General features: G+C 35.9%; 2 protein-coding genes across 2 annotated transcripts; one reads left to right on the top strand and one right to left on the bottom strand.

The window, feature by feature from the left end:
- Positions 1 to 2,764: 2,764 nt before the first annotated feature.
- LOC117617795 (carotenoid 9,10(9',10')-cleavage dioxygenase 1) lies at positions 2,765 to 8,525 on the top strand. The gene is made up of 14 exons (XM_034347354.1): positions 2,765 to 3,295; positions 3,439 to 3,509; positions 3,625 to 3,639; positions 3,854 to 3,965; positions 4,078 to 4,177; positions 4,566 to 4,628; positions 4,919 to 5,029; positions 5,111 to 5,295; positions 5,775 to 5,913; positions 6,763 to 6,880; positions 6,961 to 7,062; positions 7,243 to 7,494; positions 7,770 to 7,881; positions 8,117 to 8,525. Exons 1-14 carry the CDS (start codon positions 3,062 to 3,064, stop codon positions 8,144 to 8,146), a joined length of 1,644 nt encoding a protein of 547 aa, XP_034203245.1. The 5' UTR covers positions 2,765 to 3,061; the 3' UTR covers positions 8,147 to 8,525.
- A 3,723-nt stretch (positions 8,526 to 12,248) lies between these two features.
- Positions 12,249 to 20,435, bottom strand: LOC117620137 (nuclear transcription factor Y subunit A-1-like). The gene is made up of 7 exons (XM_034350256.1): positions 20,261 to 20,435; positions 17,283 to 17,560; positions 16,009 to 16,124; positions 15,724 to 15,795; positions 14,573 to 14,737; positions 12,825 to 13,249; positions 12,249 to 12,710 (listed from the first exon to the last, which is right to left on the bottom strand). Exons 2-6 carry the CDS (start codon positions 17,545 to 17,547, stop codon positions 12,839 to 12,841), a joined length of 1,029 nt encoding a protein of 342 aa, XP_034206147.1. The 5' UTR covers positions 17,548 to 17,560; positions 20,261 to 20,435; the 3' UTR covers positions 12,249 to 12,710; positions 12,825 to 12,838.
- Positions 20,436 to 25,242: the final 4,807 nt, after the last annotated feature.

Genomic DNA, 25,242 nt, shown 5'->3' with positions numbered 1-25,242 from the left:
AGCAGCTGGAAATACAAAATTGCCCTAGTGGGCCCACTGCCCAAGCCATATAAAACCGAAATGTCACCTACACTAAACCCAAAAAGAAAGCACAATAAACTATTGCTCCGCCCAGTTAAAACTAAAATGTTGCCTATTAAAAACTTAGAAATTTCAATATAATATAAGATTTTTTTTGTCAAAAAATATAATAGAAGATTATACATGGCTTATTTGGTACGTCAGACTATACTAATTAATTTCTATCAAATAGTATTAATATATTCAGAGAGTACTGACTATTTACCCATAATATTAAAAGGCGTTTGGTGCTGTTCCGAATAAATAGTTTGGCTAAGTGTGTTTGGTGATGTTCCAGATAACATCATAACATCATATCATACTATTTTATTTTTTTATTTTTAAATCTTTGATAATTTAAGTAGAAATTGAAATGACATGAATTTTTATGGGTAAGATTCATATGAAAATATGTGTTTTTCAATTTTTTTTGGTAATAAACAAGTCCATCTTTGGGATTCTTATTGAGTTGGATACCTGGAGAAGATTAAATATATAAATAAATGCAAGAAAAACTCAGCAGCATGTATTAAATTGGTACACAGCCGCATGATGATAATTTGATAATTTGATTAATGAGTTGGATACACTGCCGCATGTATTTTCAAATACAGCAAGAAAAAAAAGTCAAAAGGAAAAACTCATAACCTAATTTCCTCATAAATTTAATAAAAGAGGCAATATATAAAGAAGGAGAAGATGAAGACAAAAGAAGCATATTGGGGAGAGAGAGAGAGAGAGAGAGAGAGAGAGAGAGAGAGAGAGATGGATACCTAGAGAAGAGTGAAGAGAATAACCTTGGAGAAGATAGCAGAGAAGAAGATGAAAATACAATTCGTAGGATTTTTCACGTTTATGTGTGTTCTTTTTCCCTAACTGTATAATTAAGGTGTATTATGAAAACCGGGATGTGTGAGTTGTATTAGTTAGTCAGGTAAGAAGAGTATTAAAAGCCCAACCCATTTAAAATAGTCAAGTAATTAAATAATACAAGTTGACACCAAACACCTAACATGGACTATTTATTCCTATTCATAGTCTAATATGATGTACCAAACCAGCCGAAAAACTTTTTTAACCCATAACTAGTCAATATAATATAATATAAGATAAGATAATAGATTTTTTTGAGTTTTGAGTTTTGCCATATTAAGTGCAAGTTCTCTAAATTAGGCCTCACAATTTAACATTTTCTAATGAAATAAAGGGATTTTTTTTTTTTTTGAGCTTTAGACTTTTAAATATTGCCCCTCTCTTGAAAAATTTCTGGATCCACCACTGATTATCATGATACGATTGTGAAGAGGCAGGAGTGGTAAAGCATGATCATGAAAACAAGGATGGACGAGAGCTGGAAATGTAGAAGGATGATTATAATCTCCCAATTACTCAGACGATGGATTATTTTTGGGGTGTGTTTGGTCATTATTTATAGAGGGAGATGCTGGTTTTAATTAATTAAATTACAATATTAATAATATGTATTTAACCTGATCATCGAGAATTAATTTAATAGACATGCATGTTCCCCTTTCAATTTTATTTTGATGCTCACAGAGCTAGAGTCAGTCAAAGTCATGCATACTTTTTGTATGATTGATTGTTTGTACAGTAAGAGTCAAACTCTAAGGACTACTTTTCTAGTTTTATTGATTAGCTCCTTAACTTTTTAGTTCTTTAAAAGAGAAGAGTAATTTGGTAACAGGATGTAGAGAAGTTTGTGTTTTTCTAAAACTTAATATGAAGAGTGGTTGTGTGTGTATGGTTAAATACATATTATGTTAGATGACCTTTTTTATCTTTTTGCATAATAATAAAACTTAGCAGCTTAATGATTTAACTAGAGTGCTATTAAGCGAACCCTAAAATTAACTGATACCTTATGTAACTAGCAAAAATACCCTTATTACACCATAATACCTCTATCACACAAAGTAAAGAAACAAAATCGAAAGCCTTTGGAAAGAAAAAAGAGAAACATATCCCAAAAACCACGAAATTAACTGAACCAAACAAAATATCACCTCAATTGCACCACTACCACGTCTTTAGAAAATTATCTTCATATTTCTTGTACAACATCATAAGTATCCTTGTCTTTATTTTCAATGTGTTGCCAACCATTATCTACAATAAGGAATCGAGGAGGCAAGACAATAATTCAAATTTAGCAGATAAATAGAACAGATAAATAGACTCCTCCAAGTTTGAAGGCAAGACAATAATTCAACGCAAGAATCAATTCAAGTTCAACGCAGGACCTTCGAACACCTTCTTGTCCCTTCGTTAGTTGCACGCTATTTGGTTATGGTTGAATATGTAGCAAATAAAGTGTATTTATTAAAATTATATTTGTTTCACAATTCAATATATCTTTTTTGGTTATTTTATATTAGGGTAAATTAGTAATTCAATGAATTGTTGGTAGTATGATGTACTCAGTTAATTTGAGGATTTGTTTAACAGCACTTTTAACTATTATGGTGAATAAAGAAAAGTATGAATTTAAATAGAAAAACTCAACATTTAATACCCAAAACTTAAATCCCTAAGAATTTGAAATCATCTCTCTCAAAATGTCTCCTCATCAACGGTGATTTGAGATCTAAACCGAACCTGCCTACCTCAATATCAAAATCTTCAATTGTTTCTCTAATATAAAATCCTAAAACCAAAACTCAAACTTTAATATAAGCCAACAAAAATGACATAAAGACTTGATGAAGTGGCATACAAGCCGCTATTGTACTGTAACGGCAGCATCTTTAAAATTCGAGAAAACAGTATCTCATTTATGTTATCTCAGCCTCGCAATCTCATGGGGTCTCAGAGATCCACAACAAAACTTAAACGTGGCAGTGGCATTACCAACAAAACCTCCAATCGAAACAAGACAAAAAGAGATAAAATGCCCACCACTTTATACGTTTTCCACCGCACACACTGCCAGGCACTACCAGCAGTTTGGTCTTGACTCATTTGCTTCTGAAACCCAACAACAATGGCGGAGATTGAAGATGAGGAGAAGCAGCAGATCAAGAGCATTGGCATAGTGGTGCCCAACCCAAAACCCAACAAGGGATTTGCTTCAAAAGTCTTGGACTTGATAGAGAATCTGATTGTGAAGTTAATGTATGATCCTTCTCAGCCTCACCACTATCTTGCTGGCAACTTCGCTCCTGTTCTTGATGAAACTCCTCCCACCAACAACCTCCCTGTCATAGGCTCTCTTCCTGTAAGTCTCTCTCTCTCTCTCTTCGCCGCTCTCCCCCCCCCCCCCCCCCCCCCCTCCTCCCTTCCTCATATGATCAAACTCTCTGATGCTTAATTTTTCCATGTGCTCTCAATTGCCAATGCCATGCCATGTATGAATTACAGGAGTGCTTGAATGGAGAGTTTGTCAGGGTGGGCCCCAACCCAAAGTTTGCCCCAGTTGCTGGATATCACTGGTATGTCTTTTTTCCATCTCTCTTTTCTAGGTCTCTTTTAATTTATGGAAATAAATTTCAGTGATTCTTAGCCATGTGGGTTTTGTGCTGATGCCCCTTGTTGCTCCCTTTGCAGGTTTGATGGAGACGGGTGAGTCCCCTGCTTCTTTATTCACAGCCTTATTTGAATTCGAATCTTTTGGACAATTATATGTAGGCTGATTATCTTATTGAATTCAGTTTTCATGTTAACAAGTGGGATAGAAACATAAGTAAATAGTTTCTGTTCATTAGCCATGTCTCTGGCGAATTAGTAGAGTGATAGATGTGATCCAGCATTGTTTTATATATTTAACATTTTGCAGTATGGTTCATGGTATGCGCATCAAAGATGGAAAAGCAACGTACGTCTCCCGCTATGTTAGGACATCCCGTCTTAAGCAAGAAGAATATTTTGGAGGTGCTAAATTTATGAGGGTATGTCAATAACACCACTTCAGCTTTTGCAGTTGCAATTTTAGATTAAGTGTGTGCCATAGATGTTTAGTTCGGAGATTCCATTCTTATGTTCCTGAATATGTCATTCCAGATTGGAGACCTTAAGGGGCTTTTTGGCTTACTCATGGTTAACATGCAAATCCTGAGAGCAAAACTGAAAGTATTAGATATGTCTTATGGGAATGGGACAGGTAGGGTGTTCTTGTGCGCAATGTTTTTGAAATGCAATAACAACTTCTTTTCAGTACAATTCTGAACTGTCACAACTCATTGACTGTAATGCCTTTGATGCACTGGTATTTTGATAGGAATTTAATCCTTGTGATCCATACACCATACTTTAGCATGCATGGACATCAAAGTTTTGAGTACTTAATATTTTATCCCCTACACCTTGGTTGAAAACTTAATGACACAGCTGAAACTGTGTGCATAGTTTTCTGTTCAATTTGAAACATTTATGAATTTTGTATACCCCTTGCAAATGTATCCTTGAAATCCTGGCGAAGTAGGAAAGTATCTCCTGTTACTTGCCTAAGAAGCAGTATCTTTAACTAACCATTTCCTACCCTTTTCCAGGTAATACAGCTCTCATATATCACCATGGGAAGCTTCTAGCTCTTTCAGAGGCAGATAAGCCTTGTAAGAACTCATCCATGTTCTTGCATCTACTTTTCAATTTCAATCAATTCGATAATGTATTGGGATGAAAAGATTAGGGGAATAATTTTTGTTCATTTTTCTTTGGATTTCACCGCTGCTTTTGATGCCATAAAGATGTAACTGATGTTTTTCATGGTTCAGAAAAAGAAAAGAACATAAAAATGACAGCCTTTGTATTGCCTCCTATATCTTTGTGGGCGCTCAAATAATAATTTTACTTTTGTTTATTTCTAGTGTGGAAATGAAATTGTTTATGTTGCATTATGTAGATGTCCTCAAAGTTCTGGAAGATGGAGATCTGCAAACAGTTGGCTTACTGGATTATGACAAGAGACTGACACATTCCTTCACTGCTCATCCAAAGGTTGACCCATTCACTGGTAAGCACATTCTTATAGAAAGAAATTTATTCTGCCTTTATAAGGAAATTTTCCTCTCAACTTATGATGTACCTAATGCAGGCGAGATGTTTACATTTGGCTATTCACATACTCCGCCATATATCACTTATAGAGTTATTTCCAAGGATGGTTTCATGCATGATCCTATACCCATAACAGTAGCAGACCCCATCATGATGCATGATTTTGCAATTACTGAGAACTATGCAATTTTCATGGATCTCCCCTTGTACTTCAGACCAAAGGTATGGAAGCTTCAAAATTAGTGTTTTTTATTAATTTCAACTAGTTATAGAGCATCCATTATGTAAAGATTAACCACCAATAAATTTGAGCATACATACCAACCAAATAATCTTCAAACTGATAGGCAAAGGGTGAGAGGTTGGAGTTGGAAATGAGGGGGACCAAATCTTGGTTTTCTATGCATTGTGGGGCTTGTCACATTAGAGTTAAAGATTTTAGGATCAACATTACTTAACATATTAATGGTATTTGTTCAAAAAAATATACCCTTTTTTGGAATTTTTTCGTTTTATACATGTGAACCAGCAGTGGCTCATGGAGATTGGGCGTGTTGTTTTAGTATGATGTACATTGTTAGGACTATTTCCTATCGACTTAAGTTCCTGGAACAATGGATAACTTAACAATAATTATTGAGCATCAAACAATCACATAAAATGAATCTTAACATGTTACTATAAAAATTTCATGTTTCCAGGAAATGGTGAAGGAAAAGAAGCTGATATTCACATTTGATCCAACAAAAAAAGCTCGCTTTGGTGTACTTCCACGGTATGCAAAGGATGAGTTGCTAATCAGATGGTTCGAGCTTCCAAATTGCTTCATTTTCCATAATGGTGCGCATATTTTCTTCCTATCTTAATGCAAGGATCAATGCCTTTGAAACAACTATTGTTTTTTCGATTAAGTTTTCCAATAACTCTGCATTCTATTAACTAAAATTGGTGAAGCTGGTACACAGCCGAAACTGTTAAATAAGTGCTGCAATTCCTATGGTCTATCCTGCTTTTGAAGCATTACTAAGATTCATCTGAGGAACGTGCTCACTTCTGCTAAAAATGTTGTAAATATTCAATCCTGGCTACTTGGAGTTGGCTAGGTGGACCTATTCGTACCAATATGCTCTACGTAGGGTTATGCCTACTCTCTTTTGCTTCTTGAGGCCTTAACCTGCTCTCTTCCTATTAGTTCTAACTGTCTGCCTCAGGCTGCAGCATTGCTGGAAGCTTGAAAGGAGTATTTTGGTCTTCTTTATTGTGCTGGAATTTCTTTGGCAATCAAGAGTTTTAGTATTCTTCTTTAGTTTCATTCATATTTTCTTAATTCGGTTTTTCTTCTTGGGCTCCTTAGAGTAGTACTTGCTCTAGTTTCCGGATTATCCTTCAATTCCTCTAGCTGGAATTTCAGACCTTCCAAACTTCTCAAGGCTTACTGAAGTTATTTTAGTCCCCCTGCTGTAGTTATTTTACTGAAGTTATCAATTCCTCTAGCTTTTCTAGTCCCATAGAACTAAACCAACTAACCATTATGGATTTTTGTTCAAATGTGTAACTTGATATGGTATAGTTAATGTCGTTTAGCAATAAATAAATGTATGTGATCTTTCATGGTTGGTGATTAAGCTATGCCTAAAGCTTTTTACTGTCTACATTCAGACTGTTTTTGTGACTTCATTTTTTTTATAGCTAATGCTTGGGAGGAGGAGGATGAAATTGTTTTAATCACATGCCGCCTTGAGAATCTAGATTTAGACATGGTCAATGGGCCTGTCAAAGAAAAGCTTGAAAATTTCAAAAATGAGCTGTAAGAGATTTTGACCCGTGTTACTAATGTAAATTGCTAATAGACGTGATGGTGCTTCTGACTGTTCTAACTATTTTCAGGTACGAGATGAGGTTCAATTTAAAAACTGGTCTAGCATCCCAGAAGAAACTATCAGAATCAGCTGTGGATTTTCCCAGGGTGAATGAGAGCTACACTGGCAGGTATGCATCTCCTGTCCTCGCAGGGAGATTTCTGGATTGAAAAGTAAAAATATATACATATATGTGTGTGTGTGCGCGCGCATGTGTGTGTTTGTATGTGGTACTATTGCCATCATTTTGGAAAAGCTAGTGTAATATTCATTTTCACTTCTTTTCACTAATTAACTTGTGTGAAAGCAGGAAGCAGCGTTATGTGTATGGAACCTTACTGGACAGCATTGCAAAGGTGACAGGGGTAGTGAAATTTGATCTGCATGCTGCACCAGAGCTTGGAAAACCAAAAATTGAGGTTGGAGGAAACGTCCAGGGCCTCTATGACCTGGGACCTGGCAGATTTGGTTCTGAGGCTATTTTTGTCCCTCGTGTTCCTGGAGTTACCTCTGAAGAAGATGATGGCTACTTAATATTCTTTGTACATGACGAGAAAACTGGGTAATATTTTCATCCCTCACATTAAAAGGGACTGTTTAGTAACACAATGCTCTCTCTTAAAAATTGAATCTTAAATTCCATACTCTAAACAAGCATGAGTCTCAGTTTAACTCCTGCTTAATATATATTGTCGATCTTAATGTCATCACTTTTATTATAGCTATGGTGCTTTACAAGTAGAGTAAACTGGGTTTACCAGTGGTTATGCAGCTTGCATTTGGAGTTGAATTTTCCTGAGGACAGACTGCAATCTAATCTTGAATTTCACCATGCAGAAAATCATCAATCCATGTAATTGATGCGAAGACAATGTCATCTGACCCGGTTGCAGTTGTTGAATTGCCACACAGAGTTCCATATGGTTTCCATGCCTTCTTCGTCACAGAGGTCAGTGCCACTTCAATTGTTCCGAAGATGCATTTTAATTTTTAATTTGATGTGCATCATGCAATGCACAGATTGACACAACTTTGGGATGCAGTGTAATTTTCATTTTACATTTAATTGAACTTAAATCTGCCTTCTAACCCGGTGTTCTTGCGTTTATATTTCTCCTGTCGCCTACTTTATAATTCCTTTTTTTTGGTAGTATTTCTGATCCAAATTACGGTTCCTTGAACAGGAGCAATTGCAAGAACAAGCAAAGCTCTAATTGCTCGATCATTGAAAGAACCTGTGCAAGAGAAAGGCAGAGCTGTTTAAATTGAACCTGTTGTGTAGATGGTGTGCTTCACATCTCCACCAATAATACATGTATACAAAACATTCCACTGTGTTTAATTACTTGGACACAAAATAACGCACATCAATGCGGTTATATAGTGCCCCCACCGTTTTCCCTTGCATGACTTGGAAGGCATTTTTATTGAGCAAACCTTTCTTAATAGCAAGGGGTTTGTTTTGTTGCTTTCAATGCCGATAACAGCAGCAGAATTTGTTGTCCATGCTAAATCTCACAAATGAGATAAGAGAAGTTTGCAAAAGCTGGTTGTGAACAAGAAGAAAAATTCGACATAAACTGTTCGATTTCCTGTGGAAGCTGTTCATGACAGAAATGCACAAATGTGGCAGATATATAAGGCTCCAAATCTAAAGGAAAAATGTAGCCATGACCGAAAATAGTTAATGGTCACAGTTTTTGTGATTTGAGGAAGGAATGTTTGCCCTTTGATTCACTACAACCCAGAAAGAATTCTTTATTCATGCTTGCCCTTTGTTCTTTTTTGTAAAGTTCTCCACCGTAACAAATCATCCGGTAATATCAATATGATCGCTATACGTTGTCAATATTGAAGGAAGTTGAAATTTCACTCCAAAATCAATTGGTGATCAATTGGTGATGGAGAAATAGCCCTAACTCCTTATAAATACAAACACTCTCCACAAGTCTTCACACTTGTGGCGAACTTTTAAAAACTAACACATATTGGATGACATAGGGGAATGCATGGCCGTTGGGCCCAATACATAATGCGTTATTGAGAATCTAACCCAAAACAAATTTGCGATGAGTAACCCAACCCCTCATAAATACAAACTCTCAACAATTGTAGTGAATCTCACTAATTTCTATTTAAAAAGTATGCTACAATAATACTGGTATTCGAGAGCATTTCGAGGTGGAAATAAAACCCACCCGAAGCTAAAGCTGCTTGTTAATAAAATTCAACGACGAATTCACATATTCAACAGGCAAAGGCAAATAGTTCAACAACCATTACATACCGAATTACCTTTATAATAATTTATTTTTCATTAAAGCAAAATGTCTAAAATTGAAGTATAACGTTTTTAAAGTTAAAAATGCAGAAAACGGTGAGAGAGGAAAAAGAAGAAAATCCCTCAGAAAAGCCTGATTTCAACCTGGAGAGCATGAAAGCAAAGCAATTAAGAATGGCTCCTCAACCTCTGCAAATTACTAAAAATGAGCTTTGCACAAGGGAGCACCAATCTTTAAACTGCAATTTCATGCAAATTTCTCAGATTACTAAATTTATCATCACTGGGACATTTTTGTTTAGTATAATGCCGAACACAGAGAGAGAGAGAAGAGAGAGAGAGAGAGAGCAGCGCTGTTGATGATGGATGATGGAGGCGAATGGTGGGTGTTTTAGGGTTTTGCTTTGTCCTGATTTGGGGTGATATATAGTCCGTGGCCCAGTAGTGCTTTGGAGATCTTCCGATTTGGGTTGGGCCATTGTTGACAGCTTTGAAACTTTTCTTGGAACCCAACTCACAAAAAATTTATTTTTATTTTTGTATACAAGCGATATTTATAGAGGGAGAAATCGAACTTAGAACTTCGAGTGCAGAATAAATACTCTTAACCACTGAACTACTTTCCATTGCAACTTTCTTTTTATTTTTGTTCAATGAAAATTTTAATATGCTGTTTTTTCTTTCTACTTTTTTTTCTTTTGAAGAGAAACGATACATCCACAGCCAAACAGAACGACAAAAAACAAAAAAAAACGATGGAACACGAGAGGATGTGAGAGTTTCAAGCCTTTATGTGAGAAAAAAAAAATTAGTAGCTCGCTTACGTGTACAATACCTTGTTTGGAACACAATTGGATCAAACAATCAAACCATCATTAGTGCTTGTAAAATGAATGAACTGATACCAGAAAATAAAGGCAAAACGTCACTTTTTGTCTTTGTGGTTTACCATTTTTACGACTAAGATCCCTGTGGTTTCAATTTGATCATTTTTGCCGTTGTAGTTTTCAATTTAAGCAATTCAAGTCCAATCTTCAATTTCTATCAAATTAGATTAACTGATGTTACTTATTGAGGGGCATTTAAGTTCAAAAACAAGAAAGAGAGAAAAATATAATAATAATAAGAAAAATATAAGGGGAAGAGAAGCCGTCAGCCACACCCACACCCACACCCACCTCCACCAGCCCACACCCACCTCCACCAGCCCACACGCCAACCACCACACACGGCCCAATCCCCCCAACCCAGTAAGCTCCACCACCTCGATCTTGATGCCATAGCAGAACTTGGCTACTATTTGAAGGTCTCGAAGCCGCCAGTGAAGTTGGAGACTGCTATTTTTCTGATAAACCAGTTTTTCTGAGAGCTTAGTACTAAGCAAGGACACAAGACCAAAGCATAAAACAAAACAAAAACAAGAAAGAAAGTGGAAATAAAGCTGACCCCAACAAGCAAAAGAAGGAACAAAATACAAACTTTCTTTGTTCTGTTGGCTGATGCATGCAAGTCTTGTCCTTTGATCATGACTCTAGAGGGTCTCTTTGCATGTCGGTTTTGAGCGTCTGGGGATTCTCTCTTTTCTTTCTTGCTTGACAGAGTTGATAAGAGAGAAGGAAGAGCGAGAAACTCGCGGAAGCAGTGAGCTTTTTTTTAACCTTTTTCTCCCTCGTTTGGATTTTTCTCGGTCTTTAGATATGGAGGTCACAGAGTTCTAGCAGAGAATAGTTTCATGTAGGGATGGGCATCTCATCCAAATTATTCGTGTACTGGCCATACTGTGCCGACGATTTAGTTTAGTTTGGTTAAATAATTATTTTTTAATTTTAATTGTTCTGATCCGATCTATATCAAAATATTTAGTTTGGTTAACGGAAACAAAATTCTTAACCCGACGGAAATTCATACCGATCCGATATTTAATTTTATACTTATTTGATTATTTAAATACAAAATAAGAAATCAAAGGTAAATACAATCAACATTTTGTATCACTCCTTTATCACTACCGTATCACTTCTTTCTCATCATTGTATCACTGTTTTATCACTACTTTATCACCATTGTATCACTTTTTTTTATCACCATTGTATCACTTACCTGGGTACTGTAGTACTTTTTGGTCATAGAGGAATTTATGAACTTCCTATATTTTCCAGTTTCGACCTTTGTCCTTTTTTTACCTGTAACTTTCCAACTGTTGATCCAAATTTTATGTTCTTTATATGGTTGGATTCAGCATGAAAAACTAAAGAACCCTACGCAGAACAAATGTCAAAATCATTTACATAAATGTAGAGAATTCAATAAAAAGAACACTCAAATGTTCAAACAACAAACACAAGTGGCTCCTAGTACATCTTGAATGATATAATGACTAAGTTATTTGATTTCATACTTGGATGAATTAGGCTATTGAGTTTTTATATTTTACAAGGAGGGTTCTTTAGTTTTTATATGTGAAAGTATTATAAATTATATTTTTATTAGTATGTTTTTATTACAGTACTACCGGTGTACCGGCCAATCCGAACCGAATATTAGGTTAACCGATCTGAAGTTTACCGATGTCTTTGATTTAGTTAATGGAAGAAAAATGGTCCACCGAAGTCTTTGGTTTGGTTAACGGAACAGCCTTCTACCGTTCCGTGCCTAGGCCTAGTTTAATAAAATCTTTTCTGGAATTTCTGATTTCTGGGTTTTCACAATATGGTTGTTTTGACTGTAGTGCTAGCACTCTTTCATCAACCGTTCTCTAACACCATAGAGCTTAAAAAGTCACAATCTTCTGCTGTATTATGGAGTTTCCCCCTATCTTTTGCCTTCTCTTTTTTTCTCTCTTTTTCTTGTTTTTGGACTTAAATGCCCCTCAACAGGTAACAACAGTTAAACTAATTTGACAAAAATTGGAGATTAGACTTGAATTGCTTAAATTTAAAACCACAGGGGCAAAAATGATCAAATTGAAACCATAGGGACCTTAGAGGTAAAAGTGATAAATCACAAGGACCAAAAGTGATGTTTTGCCGAAAATAAATAGAGTAATCAAAATATAAAATAGATATAGAAATCTAGATCATACAGTTTCTTCTCAAAAAAGCTGAAGAAATATAGGTCAAAACACCCTTCCACGATGGATGAAGTAGCCTTTGCAAAGTCACACAACCACTACATTGGATGCAATAAACAAGAGAGGGAAATTCTCGTCTCACACGAAAGTCACAAAGCACTTTTCAAACAGAACTGCAGTGTTTAAAATCTACACATTCACATCTAATTTCTACTTTAGTTTCCAACTGATGCTTTCTTAACTGTTTCTACAACACAAGCGAGTGCAAGTGATGGCTGACTGAAGACAACATGGACTTCACACCTATCTCCTTCCACAACACCCCAATAATTACAAAAGTAACCAAAGCCAAGAATGATTTGCCTGATATAGACATTGCACAGCAGGGTTTCACCCCAAGAGAGACTGCGCACGCCTTCAGCTTCACCTGCAGTATATAAGCAAGCCTCTATTAATACAAGACAATAAATAAACAATTTACCGGATCGAATATCATGGTTTGTCATATAAACTGAAACCACTGCCAGAGGGGTAACCCAACCTCATAGAGGAATCTCATTTACTGGGGATGGCCCCACGAGACGACCCATTCAACTGCATGTTTTCCCTCTGCTGACCCAGGAAAACACTTTCCTTGCTGTCACCAAAAGTGGAAGGGTATGCTGATGATGGGCCATGTCCATTGCCATTATCACTAGAGAGTGTGTGGTTCTTGTGTGCCCTGAACCATGGATCTGATCCTTCTTGCTGGACATTTGAGGAATCAAGAGTCCCATTGCTTGTATTGGGAAAGCACTCAAAACTAGATTTGGCAGATTGGGCTGAATCATTTGCATCCAAACTCAGGCCTTTTTCTGGTGAGGAATTTTCGTCATTATCATCTTGTTTCTTTGTATTAAGGAAACGACCTCCACAACCCCTTGCCCTCCTCAATGCATGTAGGTGCCGAGACTCGTGAAGATATGGCTGTAGAATGAATACAAAATCATATATCAAACAAACCCTTACGCTGTTTACAGACAATCATTCAGTTAGCTGAATACAGCTTAACACCTCTTGGAAAGTTACATGGTCATTCATATACGTAAAGTGTGTGTATTTGTGTGTGTTTAACACCCCTTGAATGTGAATGTTTCTTAAAACCCCTCGAAAAGTTAAAGCGCCATACATACATGTGTGTTTGTATGTGTGTGTTAACACTTCTTGAAAAGTTATGTGTGTGTGTGTGTGTGTGTGTGTGTGTGTGTGTGTGTGTGTGTGTGTTAACACCCCTAGAATGTGAGTGTTCTTAAAACACCTCGAAAAGTTAAATGGCCATACATACGCGTGTGTGTGTGTTAGCACTCCTTGAAAAGTTATATGGTCATTTAATCATTCATATACACAATATAGTGTGTGCGCGCGAGCGTGCGCATGTGTGTCCTATCATTCACTCAGCTGAAAACAAAAGGCTTAACACCCCTTGAAAAGGTACATAGTCATGTCCATATGTATAAAGTATGTATCTGCTTGCGTGCATGGGTCATTTTATTCTTTATTCCTCATAATTGGTTTCAGCCATTCCTCTAAGGGTATATTTCTCATCATCCCCGTCCAGAACTTAGCAAGTCTGTTTTATTTTCCCCACCATTCAAGCATATTCCCTAGCTATGTTTAGTTCATCTCTTTTTCTGGATATGAACGAAAGACATTTTCTTCCAGGATATTGCCAATATTTCTCTGATATTACCCATATACATGGATAAATCTACATTGGTGAAGAGTCTTAAAAGACTGCTACTTAGCAACATTTACCAACATTGCCGTTTCCATAGATATTTCCATACTTCTAACTTCCAAGATAGTAAAACTTTGTCAAACAAATGATACATGTCATATATTTGGCAAGAATACTTTTATTTTGGGAAATTGTGAAGCATTTTAAATTGGTTACATTCAGAAATTCTATATTTTGGAATGTTTTGAGGTGAATTATCTACATTTCGATCTATTTTTACCTATAAACATAGTGAACAAAAATTCCCATAAGTCTAGACCACCAACATATGCATTGATATCAATAATTCATCCTTGCTAGTTGCTTGTACCTAACTCAACATGACCATCATAATGTCTCAAACATATGTTAGATTCACTTTCAACTAGAGAAAATCAAATAGCATTAAGTTTTAAGATTGTCTTGTGTCTTGTGTCTTGTGTATATGTACATGTGCGCACAAATGTGTTCATGTCTAATTCTAGGAAATGCTACTAGAGTCCACAGAACGAACAAATTTAAAATTAGTTTACCTTTCGAGCTTTTATAAGTTTCTTTTCAAGCTCAGTTTTAGCACGTGACTGTCTTCGTCTCAAAATGCCATGGTACTGCTTGGCATTTACATAAACAGGCTCCTCTTCCATTTCAAGGGGCAAAGGCATTCTACCATGATGAATGCCATAGAAGTGGGAAGGCAGCTGGCATCACACTAAGAACCATCAGATAATAAATGACAACTTTTCTCATATTCAAAGTGCAGTATAAAAGATGTTCCTGCTATTGCTTATACAAGAAACTACAAAGCACAAAATTTGCTTATATTGTTTGACTGGAACATTGATCGCCAAACATATAAACATACTAGTTCATTACATCTGTAATCTGTCCTGAGAGACATATTATGATGTATGCATGTGTATAGTGTGTATGCATGTGCATAAAGGCAATCTTTGGAGAATAAAAAGTATTTTGTTCAGTCCAAGTATTCAGTTTCCCAATTTGTCTACATTCATGAACTACTTCCTAAATTAATTGATGCGGTTATAATTTAGTTTTCTATTTTGGTTAGAGGTATACACTATCTAACTCTTTCAGATTATGTAATTTATCTCAAAATGGTTACGAAAATTATTGATTACTCATTGATAATTGAATGTTGGTTACTCAATGAATTTATCAAAATCAGCCTAGTGTTTTAGCTGGATTTGGTATTGAGGTTTGGTTACTGATATATTTACCCACAATATTAATATACGATCAGTATTGCAGCCCAAAAGTGTCAAGGCCCATTGTAGTGAGGCACGTGAAACATACACCAATGACACATGATACCAAGTTGTTGAAGTGGACACTAATATTTCTTAAGCAGAATCAAAAAATTAAAAGGTTTGGTTTAAACTTCATGACAAATCTATTCCCTATGAGTCTGAACAGGAGTGTTGAGTAGAGCACATTCAAAGAAAGTTGAGGCTTAATGTATTTTAATTTGTTTTATGTTTCTCTTTTTATATAAGAAACAGAACTCTTCATTAGGAAAAGGAAGAGTTATGTTTTTTAGTTCTTAATCATACTTCCGAGTAATTTAACAAGCTGAGAATAATAATCCTCTATCCTCTAACTTGGGGGGAAGTTTTGGATACAACATATACTACTGCAACAATATATATTACTGCAGATTGCATACCATAGCTTGTGCCCCATAAGGAGTCAACATCCCGCCATATTGTGGATCCGAATATGGATATGATGTCAAAACCTGCAAAATTTAATGAGACTTGTAAACCGTCTATGCATAACCCCATACAGCGAATGAAAACCATAAGTTGAACAACAGAACTTTTTCCACAAGAAATTTGCATGTCTTTAATGGTAATGGATACAAATTCCTGCTGTTCAAATTTCTGTGATTGTTTCCATGTATTGAAGGTTTATATGTGTAGAATGCAAGAGGGAAAGAGAAAGTACTTACGATTGAGTGACCAACAAGTTCCATTTGTGAATTTGGATCGAGGTGTTCACCCATTGTAGGAACCACCGAGGAAGAAACTCTTTTGATTTGCTGGTTTTTGCATCCATTTTTCTGGTCTGAATAAAAGGAAACTTGCATTAATAAGTATATGGGCAGTTGAGTTAATATATGAAAGAAGATATAACACTGGAAATGTTACAGGGAAGACTTGGAGCAGACATATTCCATAGTGCTAACAAGTATTATCAACCAGATATAATAACCTATTCACTTAAAAGAATTGAAGCATTCCATGTACAATAGGAGCCTACGTCAAGATTTATTTTGAAGCTCACATATCTTAGGCTGCAGGCATTTATACATTTAATATTAAAAAATTATATTTTCTTCTGCATGCTGCCCCCCGACACCAACGTCGCCAGCTTAGATGCTCATGGCAGAAAACAAGCAGAGTAGCAGCATTGTCAAGAAGAAGAAAAACAATAAGTCCATTGGAGTGAGTGTCGATTTTAGGAGACCTTTTGACATAAAGTAGATTGCTCTGGGAAAATCTGATACAGGTGCTTCAGATTCAGCACTATGTCTATCAGGGAAGGGTTAATTTGGGTTTGCTGAGCAAGGTGTCAAGGATGGTTAAGGGAATTTTACAAGTGAATTTGCTTGGTTTCAGGTCTCTTTTTCTGGAAATCAAATCCATACTAAAGAATTGAAATAAGATCAAGATAAAATCCATAGCAATTGCACGACTTCTAGTTCCCCAACCTACCCCACCCAAAACACACACAGGGAGAGTAACAAGGATTCTCACCTTCTTAATGCAGTTCCTTTTTTCTCAACTAGATTTAGTTTTCCATATACAAATTAGCCCACCACACCAGAAGCTAGTAAGAGAAAGATTGTAATAACTAACCACAGGTGTCTAAGGCCTATTTTAATTCTTTTTTCTCCAACAAATGCTAGTCTTAGTTGTATCAAGTTCTATTCAGTTCAGATCATAAGCACTATCACAATTATAAAAACCTTCAAATTTCCTTTTATTTCACAGATTGAAAGGTCTTGGTCGGGATGTCAAATTGATGATGCATCCGGTCCTTCAATCTCACAAAGAAGACAAAGGCTTAGTAAATAATTATAAATAAAATAAAGTAAGATTTTAAAAGGGTTTATCAGAATGATTAATTTATAGTTAATTTCATAAAGTAGCAAGTGTGAAAATTTCCAATTCAGAAAAAGAAGATCACATGAAATTTTAATGATAATGCAAAAGTAACTACCAGACTGTGATCCTCCTGTAGTCCGCAATTCTTTGTTGAAGTTGGCCCCACCATCCAGCCTAGCATTAGCTTGTGACTGCATAGCTCCATTCATGACCATACTATCACGATGATCCACCAAAGATGATGCTGGAGCACTTTCACCTGACGATGAATTGTTCCCCACTCCACGCCACCAAGGTTGGGCGTAGATAGCTGATTCCAGCACAGTCTGGGCACCGTGTTCTATATGTGGATCTTCATCTTTAGATTTAGCTGGCATCATTCACCACTTTCTCCTGGAAAAATATAACCATGAGTTTTAACATAAAACAAAAGGAAGATGAGGAAAGAAACCAAAACCAACTACTGATCAACAGTCATTGCATAGAAGCAAATGACAGAGAAACACTACGATAGGTAAATCTGCTTAGGCGCATCCAAAAAATATTATTTGAACCAAAGAATCAACCAGTAGTTTACTAATAGAAATATTGTATGGAGATAAGAACTCAAAATAAATACAAAAGGCAAAAAAATTAAATTAAATTAAATTAAATATGCAGGTGAATCACAAATTAATCCAGCAAAACAAAGGGAACAAAATAGTAACAATGGATGTTCCACATTTAATCATATTATTCCTATTCCTTCTACAGTATACAAAGGATGACAAGCTTGTTACCAAATTGCTTGAGGACAAAGCTAGGCATAAATACATCAATCAAATGTTGTAATGACCAATGCTCCTCCCAGAAATGTTAAACTCCAAATTCACATATGGATTCCTAAGCGTTACTTGAGTACTCTAGATCTCCCTCGTGCATATCCAATGTATGATTCAGGGGAGTCACAATCCTCCCTCCTTCACGAATATCATAATTCTCACTTCTTTCAGTATCCCAACCTCCCTTACTTTAGGCGTTAGCAACCGAATCAGGAATAAAATCACACACATAGCAGACAGGCCTTTGTAATATGATACGCAACTGTTTACCAACCCACAAGATTCAGAACAAAGTTAGGTGTTGCCTGCTTTGGGCTTAGCCCAACTCTTGCAGGTTCAAAGGTCCCTAGGCCTTGGAAATGCTGGACCTGCATATAATACTTCACTTCAACTTAACAAGGCAATGTGGGACACATGAATTTGTGTTCATCTCACCTGTCTTCCAACCACCACAACTATATTGGCATGTCCATCTTAGGAAATCATAGCTTATCCAATCAAGGAACCGTGGCTCTCATGTCAAAAATCCATTACCTCATAGCATAGGGGGAGCTGACACTTTTTCCCTCATTAGCATGAAGTAGTTGCTGTATCCATGTCCCCAATTGACTAGTAGGAATTGGGTTTGGCCACTTTGATACTATTTATGGTGATCCATTCAAAAGTGCCAACCCTAGCTGACATTTAATTTCCAGGGTCTTGCTTAAACAAAGATTCTCTATACACAACGCCTATCTTTCTTAAAGACAGGATGCGTTGAGAAAACCTCACTTCTATGTAATTTCCTTCAATTTTGATCCCATTTTATTGACATGGTTGATTATTTAGGGTATAGAATGACCCTTTTGAACTTCGGTTTTAGGTTTTAAGTATCAAATTTTGGGAGCAATTAACCAATCCGAGTCTAGAAAGTCTAAGCTCTAAATGATGCTGCTAGTCCCTAAAACAATCAACCATGTCAACAAAAGGGATCAAAGTTTAATAAAATTTAGTGGAAGTGAGGTTTTCACAACAAGTCTCATCTTTAAGAAAGATGGAACGCCGTGTACAAAGAATAAATGCTTGCTTAAACACTCTAAATATGGCTAGCTCATAGTTGATGTGGCATTAAGGGGTACCACAATCTCCCCTCTTTTAGGGATATCATAACTGTCCTATTATGAGCTTGAGAAACAAAGACACTGACGCACAAATTCAAGCATTCAAATTGACAGAAGTTGACAAGCATATTAATGCAAAAACTAGGAGTTGTTAAATCATTCAAGTTATGAAGGACATCTTTTCTGTTTAGTATTTTCTAATCATCCGACATTTCTCTTTAACTCATTTCTTGAGTAGACAGGTTATTACAATGTTAATGACTAGGGAAAATCTTTAACTCATCCTCTTTCACAAAAAATGAAGGCAAATATTATTTGATCCCAATGCCAACAAATCCTAAATCTTTTCCATCTCCAAAACTTCAGAGATATTTTTTTCCAGATAAAAGAGCAACCTGGTCCAGAATCAATATAACAAGCATCTAAATTGATAACGAATCATCTACTCAACAGTATTCTGTAAGTCCCCATGAAAAACCAACAAATTCCACACTCGTTGTCCAATCATCTAAAAAACACAAACAGTTCAATTCGTTGCCACTGTCTCAAAATGCTCCAATACAGAGAATCCAAGAGCAAAACTCAAATTAATAAATAAATAAGTAAATACTAAATAACAACCGCCGGATCTCACAGATATAAGTGCAACTCATTTTGGTACCTTTAACATGCAATTACATCTTTAACCAAATTTTAATGATTCACAACTTCAAATGGATTCTAAGTTCAGCTTCCGTTGGTTGCTCAAAGAAAAGACCAGTATGAACAAAAAATTTCAAATTTATAAATGTCAAAACATGTAAAATTCATTGTCCCACTTCACTAAACCAGACTAAATTTTCAAAACCTTCTCCATCTGGGTACCCAAACTGTTCTACATGCAACACACCTGTTTCCAATACATATATTACTGGATAAAAAATTAACCAAAAAATACAAAAAGAAAGTGAACAGTTTGAGCTCCTTTTCACTTTTCAAAACCAAACTTCGAAATTTGTGTTATTTTCTTTATAATTCCCCCGTTTTCTCACTAACCAAACAGAGATAGAAGGACCTTTCTCTATCAAATACAAAAACAAAAATTCAAACAAGAAACATTGATTTGAACCAAAATGAAAGAAATTAAGAGAATTCGAACAGACAGGAGAAAAACTTGAGAGGGAAAATCATACAGTGGTGAGCGAAGTAGCAGACAGGAACCCTAAGAAGTTTTATTTTCAGGGATTCGAAGTCGTCGAGGTAAGTCTCTTCTCTCTCTCTCTCTCTCTCTGTCTTCTCTCTTTTCTCTCTCTGCAACCTTAAGAGAGACAGTGGAAGATGACGCAGACAGAAATTTTCTAAAATATGATATCTTTTCTAAATTTTCAGGAAACATAATTAATATTCTTTAGTTTAAACTATAAAGATGACAGAAGTTGAGCTGACTTTACCAAACTACCCTTACAATTCTTCTTCTCTTTACAGAAAAATTAATATTTCTTGGTTTTACATCTCTCTTGTTGTAATATTACTTTTAATTCATTATAATCTAATTTCAGAATTGTAATTTAATTTATAAATGTCAAAAGCTTTTATGTTTTCCTCTTTCCCTGTACACTTTTCTTTCTTTCTTTTTTATTATTTTGAATTAGTGAATAACAAGTTTATTCTCATATTTGAGTATCTCATCACCTCTTTTTTGCTAAATCCTCAATTCAATCATTCTATCATACCTCTCTTTCTAAAATTTCTCATTTCATCTAAATCTAGTTTTACCACACATTTGAAGGAGCTTATTGCAATCTACCCATATGTGGTTGTCAATCGTTATCAATTTAGGACATTTGTTTGCTATTATGCGTAGTTGGCTCATTGCAGACAAAAGTTTTCCCATATATACTTCATGTTCTACATTTTTTTAAAGGCTAGATGCACTAGATGGCCAATAATAATGGATAATGCTCTAAACTACGTTTATCGATAAAAGAAAATAGGGCCAAAAAAAAAAATTTAAGGACCCTTTTTAAATATTTTTTTTAAAAAAAACCCCTCAAGTAAAGCCGCACGGCTATACTATTTTTGACGCAAAAAATACCCTCGTTCAGCCGGGCGGCTATACATTTTTTTTAAATATATTCAAACAACCCAGTGTATATATATATAAAGAGTATAGCCGCTGGTAAATACTATTTAAAAATAAATAAAAAGCCAGCCCAACGCCTAAGTGCCATTGTGTGAAAATAGGTATAGCCCTGCGGCTATACTATTTATTGAACAAAAAAGGGACCTGCCTAGTGATTAGGTGCCCACCCATCAAAACATGTATAGCAGCGCGGGTACACTTTTTTTTATAAAAAAAAATTAACGTAGTATTGCCGTAGTAAAGCTACGCGGCTATACCATTTTTGAAAAAAAAAAATTCTCAGTATAGCCAGGCGGCTATATTGTTTTTTTTTTTTTTTTTTACAAAAAACTATAGCCGCTCGGTTATACAGTTTTTTTTTTAAAAAAAATAACCTAGTATAGCCACGCCCCGCCTTGCAATTAGGCGCTCAAGTGTCAAAACGAGTATAGCCGCACGGTTATACTATTTTTTAAATAAAAAAATACCGTAGTAAAGCCACGCGGCTAGACGAGTTTTTTTAAAAATAAATACCGTAGTATAGCCGTGCGGCCATACGATTTAAATATATTATATTTAAAAGGTATAGCCGCTCATATATACCTTTATTAAACAAAACAAAAATAAAAAGTACCTTTGCATTAGTTTATACTTTATTGATATTAGTTGGCTAGTTTCAATGTATCCAAAGCGAATATTGAAAAGAGAAATTTCACAGTAAAATCAATTTGAGAGTTCAATTTTTTCTTCTTCTATTTTTTTTTTTTTTTTTGTGTTTGGGAATGTTTGCCTTTGATCTAACTCGTTCTCTCGAGTCAAACTTATTGGAGGAACAACAATCAATATTGTTCTAATAATTTAAGTAAACAATTAAATTAAACAATAAATTAAATAATGAAATTAAATATGGCAGTGAATTAAAAACTAACTGTTCTTGCAGATAGAGGCTTGCAGAATTGTAAAGTCCTTGAAACATAATTTCACCCCTACTCAGTGCTCGTAGTTCTGTAGGTGTTTGCTCCACCAGGATACAACTATATAAATCAAAGTCCTAGCACTAGGCTTTGATTTCTGGGCAAAATTTGTGTGTTTATCTTTGAGGCTCTACAGTAATGATGATATAGATGTTGTCTGTTAATTTGATGTAACTGTACTGACCCATGGCTTGTGTTTAAATAGAGTGGTTGATATCGGTTCTAGATAAGGACAAACTCAATCAGACAAAACATTATATGATATTTGAATTTTAAAAATAATTCAATTAATTAATTAACTAATCGGGTTTAATTTAAATCACAGAGTCCAAGATGTGTACAAAAAACGGATGTATTATTAAAAAATACATAAGTACTTGTATAATATGAGTATTAAACATGAAAATGCTAAATTCATGAGTAATAACTCTAGCAAAGTAAAAAAAATCAAATGGGACAATACGGACTCAGGTAATGGCCTAATAGTAATGGATAATTCTTTAAACTATTCTTATCGATAAAAGAAAATCGGGGAAAAAATACTTTTTTTATAAATAAAAAAAGGATCCTAGTAAGATATCGCCGCTATACTATTTATTAAAAAAATAAAAATAGAATACCTGCGTATAGCTACGCGGCTATACTATTTTTTTAAGACATGCCCAACACTTAGGCTCTTGCGTGTGAAAATAAGTATAGCCACACGGCTATACTATTTTTTAAAAAATACCTGAGAATAACTGTGTAGCTATACTATTTTGAAAAATACGCAAGAGTGAAGTCGCGCGACCATACTATTTATAGGGAAAAAAAGGACCTGCCTAGCAATTAAGTGCCCACATGTCAAAACAGGCATAGTTGTGTGGCTATACTTTTTTTTATTTTTTTAAATTTCAAAAATACCGTTGTAATGACCCAAACCTAAAATTCATATTTAATTAGTAATTTATTATGAGAAAAGACAATTATGCCCTAAGAATACTTTATTAACAAAAAAGTGAAAAGGAATTTGACAATTCTACATACACCGGTGCGTAGAGCACGACGAAATGAGTTCATAGGCACGTAGTGGGCTCGAATCGGAGTTGTAACGAGAGAGATATGGTCAAAAGAAACTCAGTGGCACAATCGTAATTATTTTGAGATGGAATTTTTATAAAAATCAGATTTCTCTCTCTCTCTCTCTCTCTCTCTCTCTCTCTCCCCTCCCGCGAGCTCTCTCTCTCTCCGCGTCGGTCTCTCTCTCCCCTCGAAACTCCTACCACCAGCACGGCTGTGGACGGGGCCAGTACCAAAATGACCGGGGCGTCGTCCTCTTCCAGTCCCAGCCGACTCCCGCCTGCAGCGGCCGTGGTTTCGCCAGAAAATGGAGAAGAAGCGGTCGGTGTCGTCCGATCTTCACCGTCGTCGATCTCCCTCCTCCAGCCACCGATTCCGACGAGCGAGGTATGGTTTCTCACCTACTATTCATGCTCTAGCTGCTTGTTGGGTAGGATTGGATCGATTCTTAGCAGCCAATTCGATTCTCGAATTGTAATTCGGTCAGTTTTGGGATCGCAATTTCGGTCACTTTCGGTCAGTTTTTGGGATATGTCCAAGAACAAAAGTGGTTTCAAATATGGTGTTATACGTAGAGTAGGAGTTTGGAGCCGTGATTTTGAGATTTTCCAGCGATGCGTAATCGTTTTGGACACCCGGCGCTGCCGACTCGTGTGGCGGCACCTGGGCGAGGGTAGTGCAGTGGCACTGTGTCTTGATGCGACCCTTAGGTTGTCACGAGGGCGTAGGAATTTGCGGATCTCAATTTGGATACCGTTTGAGCCTCGAACGGATTTTTCATATTGTGCGATTTTCGAGTTCAATACTGTTGAGCCATTGGATTGTAATCAATTCAGATATGTTACTCTAGATAATTTCATAATCGTGTAGGATTCAACGGATTGTGAATCGGAGTCCCGAATACTATCGTGGTCAATCTGATTATGCGATTACAAATTATGCGATTACACGATCGTGGTCAATCCAATAGTCCGATTCAGACCAGACATGCAGGACATGGTTATTTAAATGTGAGGAACTTATATGAACTCTCGGATTGGTAATTGGAGGTCATGGACCCCACGAGGTTCCGTATTGACTAATATGGAAGTTTATCACTTAGTGACTCTCTGGTCTTTTAATACAGTTCTAACCATATGAAATGCTTAAGTGGCCATAAGAATGATTTTAAAGTTAGGACATGCACTTCTAGGAGCCGGGGATTAGGGTTTTAATTAAATACTTATACCGAGTAATTTTATTAATTAAATATTCATGGTGGTTTAATCAGGCACCCGGGGCTAGCAGACCCGCAGGAGGTCCAGCTAGCTCGGACCAGGAGTGAGTGGACTTTTCTTTTATAAATGATTTTATGCAAATGAATTTCATTATTTGATCTTGAATAAGTTTTATTGATTATGGTTTTCCTAGCATGTTTTGTTGAAGTTAAATATCTTTATTTATATGTTGCCTAGTTAAAATGCTAAAAAGATATGGAAAGTAAAGCTTGATATATATATATATCAGATAAATGGCAGCAGAGTGCTAGATTTAACAAAAATTCAGTTATTCATCAGACCTTTCAGAAATTTTATATTTTCTTAAGCCACCTTAGGTACCCAGTTATATAAACAGGTTGCCTTCGGTATATGTTGCCTTCAGATATGACGATGTCCACGGACATCTAGTTTGACTTCAGTTTTGTCAGCGCGCTTGACATTTACCTCACTAGTTTTGGGGACGCCGGGACCGTGGGAGCCAGGAATGCGAATCATGCTGACTATGGTCCCCTGAATCCTGCCAGTTTGCGGCTCGGATTGACTTTGTGTCACTGAGACCTGCCAGGGGAATTGACGGATTATAAGAAATTGACGGATTATCGAGAATTGACGGATATCAGGAATTGACAGAATTAAAGGGGTACACCTAGGTGGTAGTTTTAAATTGATTTCAATGCTTTTAAGAGAGGTTTATTGACCTTGAATATGATTGGCATATATGTATATAAATATGTGAATGCATTGATTTTAGTACGAATATA

Source organism: Prunus dulcis, chromosome 2 (assembly GCF_902201215.1).
Source record: "Prunus dulcis chromosome 2, ALMONDv2, whole genome shotgun sequence".
NCBI lineage: Eukaryota > Viridiplantae > Streptophyta > Magnoliopsida > Rosales > Rosaceae > Prunus > Prunus dulcis.
The sequence above is the reverse complement of the archived record's forward strand: the minus strand, read 5'-3'. Positions and strand labels throughout refer to the sequence as shown.

Bases quoted from the DNA above. Each gene is read 5' to 3' on its own strand.
- LOC117617795 (XM_034347354.1), top strand. From the start codon at position 3,062: ATGGCGGAGATTGAAGATGAGGAGAAGCAGCAGATCAAGAGCATTGGC. The intron at 4,178-4,565 runs GTAGGGTGTTCT...ACCCTTTTCCAG, and splicing joins GTCTTATGGGAATGGGACAG to GTAATACAGCTCTCATATAT. The intron at 5,030-5,110 runs GTAAGCACATTC...TACCTAATGCAG, and splicing joins AAAGGTTGACCCATTCACTG to GCGAGATGTTTACATTTGGC.
- LOC117620137 (XM_034350256.1), bottom strand. From the start codon at position 17,547: ATGATGCCAGCTAAATCTAAAGATGAAGATCCACATATAGAACACGGT. The intron at 16,125-17,282 runs GTAGTTACTTTT...CCTTTTATTCAG, and splicing joins TACAGGAGGATCACAGTCTG to ACCAGAAAAATGGATGCAAA. The intron at 14,738-15,723 runs GTATGCAATCTG...GTGTGATGCCAG, and splicing joins CTTATGGGGCACAAGCTATG to CTGCCTTCCCACTTCTATGG.